Source organism: Zingiber officinale, chromosome 4A, assembly GCF_018446385.1.
Source record: "Zingiber officinale cultivar Zhangliang chromosome 4A, Zo_v1.1, whole genome shotgun sequence".
NCBI classification, from domain to species: Eukaryota; Viridiplantae; Streptophyta; class Magnoliopsida; order Zingiberales; family Zingiberaceae; genus Zingiber; species Zingiber officinale.
The window spans coordinates 125,263,418-125,281,973 of record NC_055992.1 but is presented as its reverse complement, the minus strand read 5'-3'; the positions used below and the strand labels follow the sequence as shown (position 1 = coordinate 125,281,973).

The 18,556-nt window shown below is 34.9% G+C and overlaps 1 protein-coding gene across 4 annotated transcripts; it reads right to left on the bottom strand.

Moving 5' to 3' along the window:
* Window positions 1–207: 207 nt before the first annotated feature.
* Window positions 208–18,021, bottom strand: LOC121970991. 4 transcript variants are annotated; one of them, XM_042522035.1, is made up of 10 exons: window positions 17,892–18,021; window positions 14,096–15,619; window positions 7,750–8,287; window positions 7,489–7,575; window positions 5,293–5,442; window positions 4,127–4,221; window positions 933–1,032; window positions 742–837; window positions 557–658; window positions 208–472 (listed from the first exon to the last, which is right to left on the bottom strand). In XM_042522035.1, the coding sequence occupies exons 2-9, from the start codon at window positions 15,439–15,441 to the stop codon at window positions 596–598; spliced, it is 2,475 nt and encodes an 824-aa protein (XP_042377969.1). In that variant the 5' UTR covers window positions 15,442–15,619; window positions 17,892–18,021; the 3' UTR covers window positions 208–472; window positions 557–595. The 4 variants fall into 4 exon arrangements, with proteins under 4 accessions (XP_042377969.1, XP_042377970.1, XP_042377971.1 ...); XM_042522036.1 differs by having other exon boundaries at window positions 208–486; window positions 17,825–17,972; XM_042522037.1 differs by having other exon boundaries at window positions 7,750–8,278; window positions 17,825–17,972.
* Between the last annotated feature and the right edge of the window lie 535 nt (window positions 18,022–18,556).

Genomic DNA, 18,556 nt, shown 5'->3' with positions numbered 1-18,556 from the left:
AACAGAATAAAAGCCACCCCTATGCTATAATAGGATCTCTGCATTTTGATGCCAGCTTGGCTTTTATTCGGAGTCATGTTAGAAGAATGTTCTTATTTTGGAGCATTGGTTGTAGTTTGCTCAAATATATGTTGAATCCCATTCCTTGTTCAATTGAAACAAATCTCAGCACTTACAATGAAAAGACAATTGAAAATTCAGAAAGGAGGAAGAGAAGGTACAGAAAATGCATTCTTAGACTCGGCAATCATCCTGGCTACATGAACAGGTTGTGAACAAGATTGCAGTTTCACTAATTGACAAAAAAAAAAAAAAACAAGTACAGCCTTCAGTAACATCTAGCAAAAGGGTTACACATTATAACATAAAAATCACAAAGGCTTAATCTCTGATTTCCAAAAAGGAGAAATTAAAGGTTGACATGGAAAGCATGTTCACTTTGGTAGTTGCGTTGTGGCTTATTAGTGTTTACCTACAAGTTGACAACTATTAAGATTGTAGTGAAAACAAATCATCCAGCAAATGATGGTACATAATCCACAGCTGTTAGATTTACCTTCAGATCTTTTAGCCAAGCAAATCACTTATGGCTGTGTTAAGTAATACTACTCTTGCATACTGGACATGACATCTTCCTCCTCAGCCATTGGTCAATGCACTGTAGAAGAAAAAAAAGGGAATATATATAACTACATTATTCTCAATAGAGGAACAACTGGTGATAATTATAGTATTTCGTACGTCTTTGTGGAACTTATGCAAGCATGGTAAGTGTCTGATAATCTCTCCAATAGATGGTTTATCGATGCAGATAGCACATGGTTCCATGTTATCAGTCTGTTGGGAAAAATAAAAAAATCACGAAAATGGTTTGCTGGTTACAGGATTCCTAACAGGAATTTCAGAACTAGAATGAAAATTCCTATATACACCTGCACTGTTGATTGTGGTAACTGGTTAATCTGATTTGCTGTGGCACCTGTATGCTGATGGTTGTTATCATCAAGGGCTAATAGCGTCTCATAATCACCTCTGCATAATAAAACGAAATTAGGTTCAAATTCTCCACCTTTTTGATGGATGTGACCAATTGCCATTATCAAATTATCAAAATATCAAATAGAAGCATATTAAAATAGATCAAATTTATCTGATCACTGCATATATATATAATTTGAAATTTGAATTCCTTTTTCCTATGTACTTATTATGATCGTCAATTCAGCATTTCAGTGAGATCTATAAAAACAATTATGCAGATGGCATGTGATGAGTTACCACAAAGTGCATAGGCATTATCCAGGAGCATATAAAGCATATAGCTATTATTTAATAGACTATTTAGCATTTAAGGACTTAACAAATAATTAACTCATAAACATTGGTTTACACACAATGAATAACAAAATCTGGGTAAGTTTCTATCACTTTACATGTACACAAAACATAGTGTTTATGTCTAAAAAAAGTTTCAAAATAAAATAGTGTGTTAATTTGGGAATCTGAGTAGGAAGGCATAACATTTTTTTAATCCCACTATGAATAATCCTATATAATAGTATAATACTATAACTCAACCCTAAATCCTAAAAACGAAAGCTTATTGACATAATCGAGAACTTTAAAAAAATCACCAGCTTTTTTATCTCATTAGAGGCACTCATGATAGTCACTCACCAAAGGTGAGCAGGCTATCATGAGTGTTGGTGCAATATCCCTACGTCAAGGTTAACCAAGTTGACTAAGCTTGAGTTTGGTCAAGCTTGAGTCTTGATGTTTGGGTTTCGATATTTGACAATATGTGGAGATTGCAATTGCAATCGTCCGATTGGGAAAATTGTTAGTGCAATTCTCCTCTGGTCAAGATTTAACCAGTTTGATATGAAGAAGAGTCAAGTATGTCAAGGTTAACCGGGTACTTGACTGGGAAAGTCCTAACTGGAGGTTAGACATAGGCAAGTCCAACAGGAAGGTTGGCAGAAAGGAAAATCCAAATGGGTCAGTATTGACCAGACACTTGTGGTGAAAGTCTCGGTGAGTGAAGTCGGGCAGTGAGAAAATTCTGGTAAGTGAAACTAGGTAAAAGTATGGTGAGTGAAGTCATGCAGATGAAAAGTTCTAGTGAGTGAAGTTAGGCAGATGGAAAATGAGTGAAGTCAGGCACGTGAAAATCCAGGTGGATCAAGGTTGACCAGACACCTAGCGTTGGGAAGTCCAAGTAGGTCAAAGAAGTGACCCGATACTTGGCATAAGAAAATCCAGATGGGTCAAGGGTGATCGGACATCTAGTGGAAGGTGATGGAAAGTAAGTCAGTATTGACCGGACACTTGGTGGTAAAAGTCCCGGTGAGTGAAACCGGACAGTGGGAAACCCTGGTGAGTGAAGCTAGGTGAATGTCCTAGTGAGTGAGGCTAGACAGATGGAAAATCCTAGTGAGTGAAGCTAGGCAGATGGAAAGTCCTAATGAGTAAAGCTAGACAGATGAAAAGTGAGTGAAGCCAGGCACGTGGAAATACAGGTAAGTCAAGGTTGACCGAGCACCTGGTGTTGGGAAGTCCAAATAGGTCAAAAGAGTGACCGGATACTTGGCACAAGGAAATCCAGATGGGTCAAGGATGATCGGAATCTGGTGGAAGAAAGTTCAAGTGGGTCATGGAGAACCGGACACTTGGCACGAGACGGTAAGTCCAAGGGGGTCAAGGTTGACCGGACACTTGGCACGAGGAGAAAAATTCAAGTGGGTCAAAAAATTGACCGAACACTTGGTGAAAAAGTCTCAGCAGGTCAAGATTGATCGGATGCTCGGCATGAGAAGTCCCAACAGGTCACGGTTGTCCGGATGTTAGGTTTGGGAACCTTGGACTTGAGTTAAGCAAGTCAATGGGAGGTCAATCGATCAACCGATAGATTAAACCGTGGAGCAATCGATCAGCCGACTGATTGAAGGGGTGCTGCGAGTGAAGGCTGGCCCAATCGATCAACCAATTGATTAGGAAGCGTTATCGCATGCACAGAACAGTCCCCAATCGATCAGCCGATCGATTGGGCACCGCCAATTAATCGAACGATCGATTGAGGGCGGATTTTCTCGCGCGAACGCGAGGAAGCCTAAATCGATCTGTCGATCAATTCAGGCTGTTTCTAGCATAGCACAGAGGCGCTCTGAAATGATCAGCCGATCGATTCAAGGCAGCCGATCGATTCAAGGCTCCCCAATCGATTAGTCAATCGATTGGGATATGACCGTTGCGCAGGAAATGAGCGATGGACGGCTTCGATTGTGTGGATGTGACGTGACAATCGATTGGGAGTAAGCCCAATCGATTGGGAGCCCTAGAAGCGCAGAGTATAAAGTCGTGACTACAAATCATCCCTCACAATGAGTACATATCTATAAACATAAGGCATTGCATAAAGCTTAATGAGGGAAAAGATTAGCAAACCCCAAAGTTGGGGCAAACAATTGATAATTATGAATATACATATTGCATTCCTTTATACTGATCTTTTCAGTCAAGGATTGTCTGCCCTTTCTTCTTATTAGTCATTATTGTTTCACACAGATTTAAAAGAAATTTGATTATAATCATCTACTTGATGTCTAGTATGTTAAAAAGAATAGGTCTAGTGGCCGGTGGAAAAATTCCGTAGAGTCGGACCGGTCATCTCTGGGCTAGTCAATGAGGCTAACTGGGTTTATCATTTTTTAAAAAAAAAAATAGGTCAAACTAATGACACTTGTTCACATGAATCTTGCACTTTTAGTTAGGACAATTAGCATGGCGCCAAGCTCACTCTCTTAATAGTTAATAATGTCTGTCGTGAATGTACTATAGCTGAATTCAGACATCACCACAGAATAACATTGGAGTACTGTTGAACTATTAAATATGAAGTTCAATAAAAGAAATAAATTACAACAGTATATGTAACCGTTACTTAGGTCACCTAATTTTCACAGTGTACACTAATAACAAAGAGAGTATCTACCAAAGTAACAGAGAAGTATCATTCATTAGTCAATAGATCATGTGGTTATAGTGTTGCTGAACAAGTTCCGCATACGGGTGAAGTTATTGTTTAAAAGAAGTATAAAATGTTGCATAATATAAGGCAAATACTTACTCAGCAAAATAACTATGACTGTGAAGGAAATTGGAGGCAAATATGTGACTACCAAGGTCAATCCCAACTTCCATTTCTTCAAAAGCATCTAATCCCTGAAAAATGGAAATGAAAATGCCTTTATGCAAGATTCAAAACTAACCTACTAACATTCTAGGAAGGCACTGAGAAAATTGAGGAATAAGAAGAAATAAAACTTCATAGATGCTGTAAAATATAATTAAGGTTTTCGTTTGTTGCTGTTATAGACAAACAGTATTCTTCAAAGAAAGCTGGCCAGTCACCAATAGGTATCACAAAATCATGAGCAACAAAATTATCCTAGTGAAAGATTCTTGTTTCTTTAAGATTTTTTTTTTGGTCTTGACCACAAGTGTCATCACACTACATTGGATCAAACTATTTATGTTCAGGATGAAAGGAACAAGGTTAAATCCCTCCCACCAATATCATTATATGGATTCAAAACCCCCTAGCTCGCTTACCACTAGACCAAGCAATTATTGGTTCCTTAAGATTTTTTTGATGCACCTGAAATGCTGAAATGCTCAAGGATTTGACCTAAATACTTACCATGGATGAAGTTTTGTTAAATAGCAATTGGCAGTGTCTTCAGTAATAGCAGTTCAACCAGATACCAGTAGACAGGCAGGTGAATATTGGATGGTGCTCTTAAAGAGTTGAAATAAATTTAATTTCATATCCTATTTTATTTTCTCATGTCCATTCTACTCTTGTTTTTTTGACTTTCTTCTTTCTCGTCACTCGTGTTTCTCCAAGCCACAAACTGACAGTATCTGGCACTTGCTTTAAATAATAGAATAACTCTAATCAGAAAGCCACAACCTTATTTGATCTCTACAATAGATTTCGAAGGCCAATTAAAAGGACAAAATTCTATAGACCTAAAGCATAGAAATGTTTTCAAACTTAAAGAGAAAAGAATTAACATAAATCGAAAGACTGATAAGAATCACAGAAACAAGCATAAGTTTCTTATAAAAAAGGCACAAACACAAATGCAGACATAAAATTTGAATTCATGCAACATTCCATTCTTTATATTTAACTATGTTACATGGACAAATTATTCAAGTTTTCATTCTTAAGGAAATTTTGAGTAAAACCAGGCTTTCAGCTTGGAAGTTAGCATTGCAAAACACTACCGTTTGCATATCCAGATCATCGAATTCAATATCCCTCATTAATCGTGGCCGTCTTGCCGATAATCCATTTCGGTAGTTTGCTGACCGGGGAATATAATTCCTGGATGGTTGAGATTGTTGAGAATGTAGGCGTGCAAGTAATCTGCTTCTCTAGAAAATCAGATGAAGAGTTAACTTACAAAGACAAGAACCAGACCAATAGATGCTGAAGATAAAACATAAAGGCAAATGCAAATGCTGAGAAGCTACTAGCTAAATTCCATTTCCAGCAGAGACGCTCAAAGTAAATATAATAAAGATTCAACTAAATCATATGGTTGAAAGATAAAAGAACATGAAAAATACAACAATGTTTAGTCTTTAGTAAAGTGAAATGAGAAGTACAAGTCAAGAACATATTCTCTAGTAAATAAAAACAACAATGTTATGTTTTAGTAAAGTGAAATGAAAAGTGCATGTCAAGAACATATTCTCTAGTAAATCAAAATAATTCAGTATTAGCAAAGAAAAAAAATCAAATATTACGAGTCCATATGAAAAATGACAGTGATGTCAAAGTATCTGAAAATCTCAAGGTCAAAGTGAATACAGGAACCCAAATTTAAGTCTATGATGTGCAATAGTATGAAAAGATTATCAGTTGTCAAAAAAGAACAGAATATGGCAGGTGGTACAGAAAGATGATATATTGTTTTTTTAATTCAAAATGAAAGAATTTTAGTACCATTTTTGAAACTGGAAATATTGGTTTGATTCATGATTTAAAATCTCAACCCATACTGGTGTTTCCGTTTATGACCGGAGCAACACGGTTTCGATACCGTATGTGCCACCAATATGGTTTCAATATTTTTTAAATATAAAATATAGTAATTAAAAATAAAAAAATAATCTAAATACTAAAAAATTAAATAATAAAATAATTTTTTAAAAAAGAAAAAAAATGAGATTGTGGTGTCTTATATGATAAATAAACAAAAAAATTATTATATATTTTTGGAATTTAAAATAAATAAAATACATATATGGATATATATTAAGTTAATGGGGGTAGTTTTATAAGGGTTTGATTATCTATTTTTAGTTAAGAGTTGATTGAAATTATTAACCTAACTTTTTATTATTAACCTAAGTTTTCTCTTAGCCTGCACCCTCCGTGTGACGTCGCCACGATTCACGGAAGTCGCAGCGGCCTCCGTGTCCCCGCTGCGACCTGTGAATCTCTGTGGTGCCAATGATGCCGAGCGAAACAAGAATTTTCTCCTGTTATGTTTGACACGGAAACAAATTTTAAATGCTTGTTTGATTTACATATTCTCTCTCAATTTGATAACCCCAACCATGCCCACCTCTATGCCTGATATAGGTGCTTGACTAACATAGAATTAAACTGACTTCACTGGCTAATATTTTTGGACCTAAAAGAGGATTAAGAAGTGAAGCTTAACATGAAAAACCAAAGAAGGGAGATAATAGCATTGATGTCACATCAAATTAGAAAAGCTTTCTATCAAATAATTAACTGGTCTTTTCTTTTAGACAATCACATCATTTTTTTTCTCTTTTCTAATATCATAGTGTTAAAAAGTCCACATTTGATCCTCTATTCTGACCAAGTTGGCACTCTTATAGCAAACAGATAATTGTACTCCTCTATCTTCACACCAAATTCTAACTTAAATTTAAAGGGAACTGATCTAATTGGATATTTCAATTACACTCTTAAGCTTGCATTAAATATATCTGCATTCAATTTATTTTCTTGAACATGATAGCCAAATTGGCTTAATCCGAACAAGAAGAAGGGCATGTCATGTGAAATGCTAATAAAGAATTTCATTAGTATGAATTTTCTCCGTTTTACTGAAGACAAATGGATATGCAGACGATAAAAGTTAATTATAAAGTATGATACAGGTTTTGCTCTTGAAGAAAATTTTCAGGGACAAATTGGGAGAAGTAACTGAATTTAAATGTACACGATCCAACAAAAATATAGGGTGTCAATATAGGTCAGCACCTAAAAATATTGTTCTTGCCTAAGAACAAATTTCATCAGGAGACAAAAAGCATAGGCATGGAGTTTACTGAACCAGATGAATTCAGACAAAAAACATAAGGCTTGATAGCATCCCTCCTTCCAACCAGAGAATTTTTAAGCTCAAGCAAAACATGACAAGTAGAATATTTACGTACATGGTTGTGCTGAATTTGATCTGAATGTAAAGAAGCACGCTGACTATTCTCTTCCTCTTGCAATTGCCGTGCTATGGCTTCATCAATCTGTCAATAAACAGATTTGGACATTCTAAATAAACTACATAGTATAAACAAGACATTAAGTAAAATTAGTTCCAACTAAAACTGAAAACCATCTAAAGTTTAGGATTACACCCAAAATAAAGCCCGCACAAAAAACAATATACAATCATAAGGTATTAGTAAGGGTGTTCTAACCACTTCACTGTCAAAAGTTATTAGTGATTCTGATTCATTGTAAAGCTGCTCTTGAAGTTGCTGAGCTAATAATTCATCAGACTCAATCTGTCTAGCCTTAGCACTAGAGCTATCAGAAGAACTGGATCCTGGTGAATGCAGCTCATCAACTTCAATAACTGGACCTAAAATAATGCCACGCTGCCTAGAACTATGAGTGCCAGTGGTTCTTGACTTCAAGGGCTGACATGAAGTTCCTAAATATGAGACCTCAGGAGTCGATCCATGTTTCCTCTTTCCATCTGTATACCTTTTTCTCCAGTTTTCTGAATTTGACCGAGAAAATGATCTTTCTGCCCTTAAGTTCGACCTAGGCAAAGCAGATGTTTCATGATTTTCAAGTACAATATTCAATTGATCTGTAGTTTCAATTCCATCTTCATTTCTTGATGAGGGCATATGTCCTTTACTTGTTTCATTTTGAGTCCAACACAAATCTTCAATGCCCTGAGCACAGCTTTCTATATTAGTCACTTCTTGTCCTGCTGACCTATAAGACCTGTCAAATGTCACCAAATTAACCCCAAAACAAAAAATTCATAATAAAAGACTGTACAACAATTGACAAAGTTGGAATTAGTCCTTGATGATGATTTTGTACTAGTAAACGAACACTGTAGAACAATTTAGTAATATATACCTGATAGTCACATCAATTCCTTTCTGGTGCATTTTTTAGATCATGGACACGTGTTACAAGATTTAAAATATCAAGCTGAACTGAAGTTTCAATCTTTGACTAAAACAGTATGGTTTCAGTATTGTGACAACGTTTCGATATATATGGTGCAAGTGGAGGAGAAAGGAAATGAAGAAAACAAAGAAGATAAGATATATTTAAGTTCAGACTTTGTTCCATTTCACAGCTTTAGTTTTGACAGTATCTTATATGGACATAAGATAAATAAAAACAACAATATTATTATTATCTTAATTCATCTTGACCCATATTGTAGCATGCTACGAGATGCTAAATGTTGATATAATGTTGTACTCATTGACATGATTGCATGTGCCAAGTAGTATTGATAGTATTGAGGTTCACTAATTTATTGGTTCAACTACGTCACCTAGCACAGTACAAAATTTCAACCATGATATGTTATAAAAATATTTATCCCAAACCATTGCCTTTTGGATAAGTGATAGTCATCTATATTCAAATTTTGTTTCATATTTAATTGATAAATATATATACCATCAACAAAGCTAGCCAAAAGCTTAGATTGACCCAATTTAGTCTGTGGGTCCATTAATGAGAGTATAAAGAACAAAAAAATGTCAAGCTTTTGGAACAACTAAAGTTTGGGAGATATGGTTGCCAAATCAAGCTTTCACTACAACAAATATGACTTTCCGCAGCGCATTATCAACGACGCGCGGTTAGAGCATACTGTTAATAATAGTTTTTACGGCACGCCCAATTATGTGTGCTGCGGATAGTATAATATTTATACAAATGATGGCGTGCAAGAAAAAAGTACGCTGTTAATTAAATTTTCTACGGCATGCAGAGTACACTGTTAAAACTTAATATTAACGGCGTGCAGAGCGCGCTATTAATATTATTATACTTATATCAATGATGACGTGCAAAAAATACACACCGTTAATAAATATTATTTACGACATTATTAACATGAAATATTAATCATTTTAGTTTTTTTAATTTTTAAATCCTAAAATTCTAGCCGAATTCTTCGGCCAAATCCCTAAAGCCACCTACGACTCCCTCTTCGCCCAAACTTCTCCGCCGCAAGTCTAACTCCCTCTCCGCCGAAACCCTTCCTCTCTGCCGAAACGTTCCGCGCTCCGCCTCCCTCTCTGCCTCCGCGCTCTGCATCCATGCTCCACCTTCATCTCTGTCGTACTCCGCCTTCCTTCAACTTGACGCCCAAGATCCAAGATCGGTCCACCATTTACCATCTCTGGCCAACTCTCTACAGGTTAGAAGAGGGAGAACCGGAGTTTCATTTTCTTATTCCTCTCTTTGGGTTAGAAGAGCTGAAGCTCTTCCTCCACTTCCTTCATCCGGACTAGATCTGGACAGAACAAGCTTCGATTTTTTATCAGATCCGCATTCATCAATGCAGCTACTCCGTCAGCAGATTCGATATTCTTTGCGCATCCAACAGCAACTTCTTCGTCACCAAGATTGGTATATTTCTTTGATTGTTGATTGCTTCTTTGGTTTTTTATGTTTTGAATGAGTTCCTGATGATTGATTGTAATCGAATTCAAGCTTCCATGTTCTAAATTCCCTACATTAGGCTTAAGATGAATGTTGCTCACAAGTTGTTTGATGTAATTCCCCAATACCTTTGACAATTTTATTAATACATTTTAGTTCCTTAATTTCTTGCAATGTCTGTTTGGTTAACCGTTAGTGATAATTTCTCTTTGATTTAATGCAATCTGATTAGATTTAGCATAGACTTCATTAAATGCTTTCCTTCCTTTATATGAGTGCTCGTAGGTTAGGTGCAATAGATTTGGTTAGCTTAAGATATTTTCTTTATGTTGTCTTTAATTTCCTTGAAATCATAGTTTAAGTTAGACTAGATTTTCATACTTGCATTGCTCTTCATTTGTTAGGTTTAGCACTAAAATCCAAACCCCTATTTTCATATAAAAAACCCTATGCAATAACATACGATCCTAAGTTTATCACTTACCATTACATTAGTTGGGAGATGACCTGAGTCATCTCTATACTACCTTAGTGTAGAGGGGTTTGGTAAGTTTAATTGTAATTTGATAAGCTCCCGTAGTATGGGTCTATTGCATATTTCTTGTATATGCCTTTGACTTGAGAGAAAAATTGCATATTTTGTCATGTATGGAACTATGTCTCCTCCTTATTGAAATATTTTATTTTACAAATATAATGTATATCCATTTTACTTTTAAGTCTCAACTCTTTTGAAATTAGTTGCATGTGTGGTGCTTTTTATTGTAGATCTTTGGAATTGACATGACCACACAAGATACTTTGCCATCAATCTTGTTATTTTTTGACAGACAATGGTTCATCTTCAATTCTGCGGAGGTATGATAATCCTAAATGTAATACTTAAATCTATTTGTGCTTCTAGTCCTTAAGTTAATAATAATTTGGGAGATCTTACAACAAGTGATAATGATAACAATTAAAAAAGGATACTTTTACTTAGAAGGTAAAAGGAATTTTATAACTGAAAATTTGCTCATATAATCACTATGTTGTTGTATTTTTGATTAGTCTACTTCTACATAGTAGGTAAAAGGAATTTTGTAGTTCTACTTAGTCTTGTTATATTTCTAATTTCTGTGATTCTATACTTGTGTATTATGGAATAGCAACACTATGTTGTTGCTTTATTTCCATTTCCTACCATGCTACAAATAGAGGTAAGCAAATTTAGGAGAGGGCAAATTCAAAGAATAAACACATATAGTTTTAACTTTTTAACATATCTGAACTTTGGAAGTATTCAAGAAAGTGATTAAGAGAAAATGTTGATTATCAAATGAGATTAAGAAAGTTGTTTGTGCTTAGGAGTTAGAAAGAGTATGGAACCAAAATCCATGGTTTTTGATGCTTTATTAGAAAGATTATGTTGGCTTTCTTTTGAAGATATCATGTATCTGTCTAAAATATCTACTACAAAAATTTCAAGCTAATTGGCAAATTCATCAAATTTTCTTTTTTTGGATATACCGACTACTTGAATTTGTAAGATGGGATTCAGATGACATTCTAATCCAGGCAGTGAAGTTTCACTTACCCTTTTCATTTATCCTACATAATTGGTTTAGCACATTGAAATTTTCAAACATGCTTGGTTGTAGCATTGCATTGTGCTTCACACACCTGATATAATGTGGCTCTATAATTTGTTTATGTTATGCTCAAAGTTTCCACAAGCACTTGAAGTTGTTGTTGCTACAAAATTCACTTAAAGAATTATTAGAAATTGGAAAAGAAATAGTAAACATGCAATATTTATTTCTGTTCTATATACCTTGAAATGAGTACCTAGGCAGGAGAATTAGGATCATTTTGAAGCTACTATCTCATCTTCTGAAGGAAAAGGATTTGCTACAAAAGAACATTCTGAAGCATTTAGTGGAGCTTGTTGCTCTTCTTGGGTGAACTACGACACTGCTGTGCACCATCTGCACGAAGGTTTGCGCCATATGCAAAAGGAAGCATCACCGCGACGATAGATCCAGATGGTCCAACCATATTGTAACTTTTGTAATGGGCAATAGACTTAGGGTCTTTCTTTGGTTCATGTCAATATTTATATTGTTGTTTAGAGAAATTGATGAGCTTTGTAAAATGATTATTAGATGAATAAAAATTATGTATTCACATTTTGATTTTATTTTATAATTTTTATACTATTTTAAGTGGTGTATGAATTGTGATAATATCTAAATTTTAAATTTGTATTATATATTTTATATCAATATTAGTGATAATTATATGGTATTTTAACTGCGGCGCGCAACGCATGTTGCGGATATTATTTTCCGCGGCATGCAATGCATGCTGTGGATATTATTTTTCGCGGCGTGCATTACGCGCCGCGGATAATAATATCCGTAACATGCAAGGCACTTTTCGCAACGTGCAATGCATGCTGCGGATATTATTTTCCGCGGCGTGCGTTGCGCGCTGCGGATAATAATATCCGCAGCATGCATTGCACGCTGCCAATAACCTAGAACTTTCAACAGCTTTCAATTGTGCAGCTTGCAATGTGCACTGCAGAAAGTGAATTTGCGCGCTGCGAAAAGCTATTTTTGTTGTAGTGTTTATAGTTTATAGTAATTTGAATGTATAAGTTAATAGGAAATTGGCAGTTTATGGCATAGCCACATAAATAAGAAATCTAGCCCACTAATTTTTTTTAAGCCCAATCATTCATCCAAAATGCTTACCCCAAAGTTAATCGTAGATAACTTAATTAAGCTTATAAACATTCTCTACAGCCCAAAGTCACCATGCAGAAATAAATTAGGATCTCACAAACTCTCCAACTTAGGACTCGATGACCATAGCATAGACAAAGTCCAATGATTCCATCATAGCATAGACAATTCTTTTTCAAAGGCTTCAACATTCCTAGGATAAGAACAGGACCTGCCTAGATGTAACATTGTTAGGCTCAACCATTAGTAAATACACTTATGCCCAAGTTAGTAATAGCTTGCTAATCTAGGATATATCTCATTCATTAGCTCAAAACTCACTAGGTAGAATTAAACTAGGATATCACAATTTATACTTTTTAAATGAAAAACAATCTAGTACAGAGGCACTCCTGTATGTTGTGTCATGCAAGAATTATATTAATTTTCCACTAACAATTTTGTCATATATAACAATTTGTCTTAACATCCACAACTTGAAACCATGATATTAGTTGTTTTGACAATCCTCACAAGTAGTTATTCACACTCATGCCATAATAAAAAGACTCACGTTAGTTAGTTGGATATACTCTTTTTTTGTTTTTATTCATAGACAACTATTATTATACCATACATACAAGACTTAAACATAACACCCTAGAACTAATTCCCAAAGTAGGACTAGACCTATTCGGCATGCCATTGTAACTATCATTCTTAAAAAACTAGTAACTCCAATACTCCTCTGAAGATAGAGTAGATGCCATACATGTCCAACTTATGACAAAAACTAAAAAAAAAAAAGTCTATAAAGACACTCTTTAAGATAATCCTAACACTAGTTTGTTTTTCCTCATATGACTAACTATTGCACTCTAAGATAGCAATTGTTACCAATGAATCACATGGGGTCTTGAGTAACTCAATGAAAGAAATAGAAAGCAAAGTCTGTATTATTATTAGGTACATGAAAATTAAACAATATCTAAAAAGTCCCAAACAAACACTAACATTCAAGCAAAAAATTAATAACTTGATGCCTAAAATAATTTAATTGATGAAGTTTAATTCAAAGCTATGGAATGAACCAAAAAGACAAGGAATTGCTTCAAACTGGTCAACATAATCTGATGATGGCAACCAGTATCATGTTGATATATAAATTAGCATGAGAGTGCTCATCTGATCAATGACCAAAAATGGCATGTCAACTAGTTTTAATTGTTCATTCAACTACTTCTCATGGCTTGATTCCACTACTTGGTATGGAGAGGTGTTTGTTACAATTAAATAGAAAGTTATCTATGAGAAGATAAAAGGACTTGGTAGCATATGTTAATATTGTAAAATGCAGAGCACATTATTCAATTATATAAATATACTGTACTTAAGCATGAAGAATCACCTGTATGGTGGTAGATTTCCAGATTGTCTGTCAGTCATCATGGTATCACAAATTGTTTTTCCTTTGTCATCATCATTATGTCTGACCTCAGAATCAGAGGCAGTAAGTGTTTGACGTGGAGCGCTGACATTGTTTAGCACTCCTATAAGTCCAATCTCCTCTCGCTCATCTACAGGATGACTAACAGCCCAAGTATCTCCATGGTTTTTATGGCGACCGCTAACCTCAGTAGCTGGAGAGAATTTTCTTCCGTTAGAATAAATTGTTCCATTTTGGCTGTGAACCTCAGAAGCAATTCTAGTTCTTGCTATGTTACAAGGAGAAATGCACCGATTTCGTACCAGATGACGTTGCACATTGGGTTTCTGAGAAATACCATCATGTGTTGCACTTGATAATTCACAGTGAGAAATACCATTATGTCCGTCCTCAGAATCAGGAGCAGTAAGTGTTTGATGTGAAGTGTTGACATTGTTTAGCATTCCTATAAGTCCAATCCCCTCTCGATCATCTACAGGATGACTAACAGCCCAATTATCTCCATGGTTTTTATGGCAATCGCTAATCTCAGTAGCTGGATAGAAGTTTCTTCCATTAGAATAAATTGTTCCATTTTGGCTGTGAACCTCAGATGCAATTCTAATTCTCGCTGTGTTACAAGGAGAGATGCGCCCATTTCGTACCAGATGACGTTGCATCCTGGGCTTCTGATAAATACCATCATGTGTTGCACTTGATAATTCACAGTGAGATTCAGAATGTGAATCACAAGATGAACTAACTCCTTTCCCCTTGTCTTGGAACTTCATACTAGAATCCTGCAGAATTCTTTTCCCTTTCCTAGTTAAAATAATATCAGTCTCACTCTCTGGTTGTCCAACTGATGATTGTGAAACAAGCAATCCATCCCTTCCAGGGCTTCTCAGCAGTTCATTATTTTCACCTAGTGATTTTTTCTGCATCTTTCTCTCAGCAACCTTAAATATGTCATCATTCCTTGTAGCAAGTGTGTCATATTTCAAGTCAGTTCTTTCCACTCTAGTTTGTCCAACTTCAGATGAGCTACCAAGCAAAGGTCTTTTACCAAAGATTCCAGAGTAAACTTGCCCTAATTTTTCTTTCCTATAAATATGCTTTGTTTGGTCAATTTTACTTGTTCTACTGACATCCCTTGAGCCAACATCCCTGGAATGGCAAGAATTTTCTAGTAAAAAATGCTCTGTATCCTGGTGTTGTGGCGATGGACTGAAATTTGTTTCCATGGGTGAGCTGCCAGGTGATGACTCAACCAACTGTACCAATCTTTCTGGAGTATCAGGGATTTCCAGAACCAGATGAGGATCCATCCCAACAAAGCTAAAACTTCAAAGGTAAAAGTTGCTACTGGTTTCTTCTGATAAGGTCCTTTAATCTGAGATTGTTCTTATCTTTGAATAAGTATTAACTTTGTGGATGAACAACTAACTAATCGCAAGTTATCAACCAACAGATAACCTATGGAACTATAATGAATTTCATCAAAACCTACAAGATCAAAATTCAAACATATGATTTAATGGTGAGTAATTGTCATTCCAGTGGCAATATGATTCCTAAATAGACATATTCAAATAACGCTTTCAAAATATTATCCTTTAGACTAAAGTCATTAGATTTATTATTATTATTTTTCTCTTTCAAAATATTATCCTTTAAAGAATAGGTCATTAGATTTATTATTATTATTACTACTATTATTATTATTAATTCCTATATTGACAAGACACTCTTATATACCTATATATAGACATTATGCTGTCTTTGGAGAAAGCAATAGACAATCAATTAATCAAATTAGTTTCATTGTTAGAGGTTGATCCCCTTGAAGTGATTATTGCTTTCCTCTTTTCTCTGATTTCCTATGAGATAGGACACAAGTTCCGATCAACTTGGTATCAAAGTGACTTCCTCGCCAGCACCAATTATTCTTACATTATAATCCCTCCGCTACCATCACTACTACTATCCTTAACACAACCATTATCATCATCCCACAATACTAGTTATATCCATTGCTAGTATCAAAATCTTCAACAACTGGAGTATAAATCTCCTCAACATAGTTACAATTATATTTGAAGAAGCTTCCTTTATAATTTTATTATTTGTACATTTTTATTAGAAGAATCAAAAAATATTATGTTTGTTTAATTCTAACACTATGGCAGGAAGATTTCATATAGTAACAAACCAGGAGATCCATGAGAAAAAATAAGAATTCCCCTATTGGAGAAGTAGAGATCATGTAAGATGAATTTCGAGAGCTGAAATATTTTCTCTCCAACAAGGCACACCAGATGACTCCAAGGTGGTCATAGCTTCTCTACATTTGGAAGGGAAGATTCTTCAAATGCAAAGAAGCTATCTACACCTTGGAATTATCTAACATGTAGTGTAGGAGAAAAAATCTTTTAGCTCTCGAAATTCATCCCATATGATCTCCACTTCTCCAAGAGAATTCATCTTTTATCTCATAGGATCTCCGGTTTGTTGCCATATGAAATTCCCTTACCATTGTGTTAGAATTGACCAAACGTATATATATATTTTAAAATAACATTCATTTTATTTTTTAGTAGAAAATAAACAAATAAGAAAAATATAAAGGAAGTTTTTTCAAATAAAATCATAACCGTGTTAAGAAGAATTAGGCTCAAGTTGTTAAAGACTCCAATGCTAGCAAAGGATATAATTGGTGATATGGGATGATAATAACAATTGTGTTAGGAATGATAGCGATAATGGAGGTGGTGAGGAACCTCACTCTTATACCAAGTTGATAGGACCCCACATCTTATCTTGTAGGGAAACAGAAAAAAGGGGGAAAAGGATTATCACTTCAAGGGGATGACCTCCAACAATCAAACTACCTCCAATAATCAAATTAATTTGATTACTTAATTTTCTTGCTTGACTCCAAAGGCTATAGAATGTCTCTATACTATAGGCATATAAAATTACCTTGTCAAGATAACAATAATAATAATTGTAATGAACTGTTCTGAATGATAATATTTTAAAAGATAAAATTAATAAATGGAACCACCTATTCTAAATGATAACTGAAATGACTATTCTAAATAATGTTTTGAAGCGGGTTTCGATTAATCAATCTGAGGATCGTATCAGGTTCCTATCAAGTGATATCTAAACGACAAACAAATTGACCAAAAGCATGCATTTAGAAGGAGAAGGATAAGAAAAAACATTCAATCAAGTACCCTACATCGTTGATAAATAAATAAATTTCGCTGATTATTTGTGCTGCAAATAAAAACAATTTTTGATAAGAAGATGAAGGATGCAAACTATTTCCAAAAACAAGAAAGAAAGAACAAAAACACAAATTTTCGGCAACAAAATTAAGGTATGCTTGTTAAAACTCCTATGCACACAAAGAAAAAGATAAACAAAAAAAGTATTACTGCTAAATGGACCAATAGGTTGCGTAAGTCCTTCTTCGGAAACGAAAAGTAGGAAAGGAAAAACTAAAGATATTGAAAAAGGTAAAGCAAATTGACAACGACAACAACCTCATCAAGTTCACGAATAGAGAGATCAAACTGGATTATGATATCAGATCAAAAGAGGTAGTCAAGAATAGGGATTGAAGTTCCAAATCAAATTTTAAAAAAAAATGCAACGAGAAGATGAGATTGAAAGCCAAAAACGTATCGGAAGAACTCGTACAATAAATCCAAAAGCCGGTCATCGATCGACGCGGCCGATGCGTTGCCCTACCGGATCTCCATCTTACCACGTAAGAGATTGTTGCCGGACCGGAGATCTTGATCTTGACGGTGTTTCCGCCGCCGCGGCGCTAAGCTACGGATCAAAGAGCACGGGTGTCAAGAAAAGGTAAGGTAAAAAATCGAACAAGGCCGTTTTGAGCCCAGGCCAACCGGAATCGGTCCAGGCGCTAGCAGGCTCGGGTAAGGCCCAAAGGAAATCAGTAAATAAATTTAAAAATTATATTATAAAAATAGTTTGATTAACTCCACGCGATTAACTCTAAATAAGTTTTTAATGAACAATTTGTGTAAAATTATCTCATTTTAGTTTATATTACAGTTTATGATTCATAAATCAAAACAAACCATTAAAAAGATTATCCCAGTTAATCTCATTGACTATCTCTGGAATAATCGGTCTAGTCCTATGAAAATTTTTTATTGGTCATCAAGATAAATCAAAAAGTGTACGCGCTGGTCAACTCAGAAGTCTAGTATCCTTTGATTATATTTCTCATTTTAAAAAAAAAAATTTATAAATATATTATAATTAGGGTTTGAATCATGGACCTGAATAATAATATGAATGTCTTAGTGTGACACTTTGACCAGGGACAAAACAATTTAAGAATGAATGGACAGAAGTCAAATAGACATTTCATGGGACAGTTTAAGAACGGAATTTTTAATT

What these genes read in the sequence shown, in the direction of transcription:
- LOC121970991 (XM_042522035.1), bottom strand. Translation starts at nt 15,441, where the DNA reads ATGGATCCTCATCTGGTTCTGGAAATCCCTGATACTCCAGAAAGATTG. An exon ending in AGTCATAGTTATTTTGCTGA is followed by an intron (nt 1,033 to 4,126) that starts GTAAGTATTTGC and finishes TTTATTATGCAG; the next exon opens with AGGTGATTATGAGACGCTAT. An exon ending in TACCACAATCAACAGTGCAG is followed by an intron (nt 838 to 932) that starts GTGTATATAGGA and finishes TTTTCCCAACAG; the next exon opens with ACTGATAACATGGAACCATG.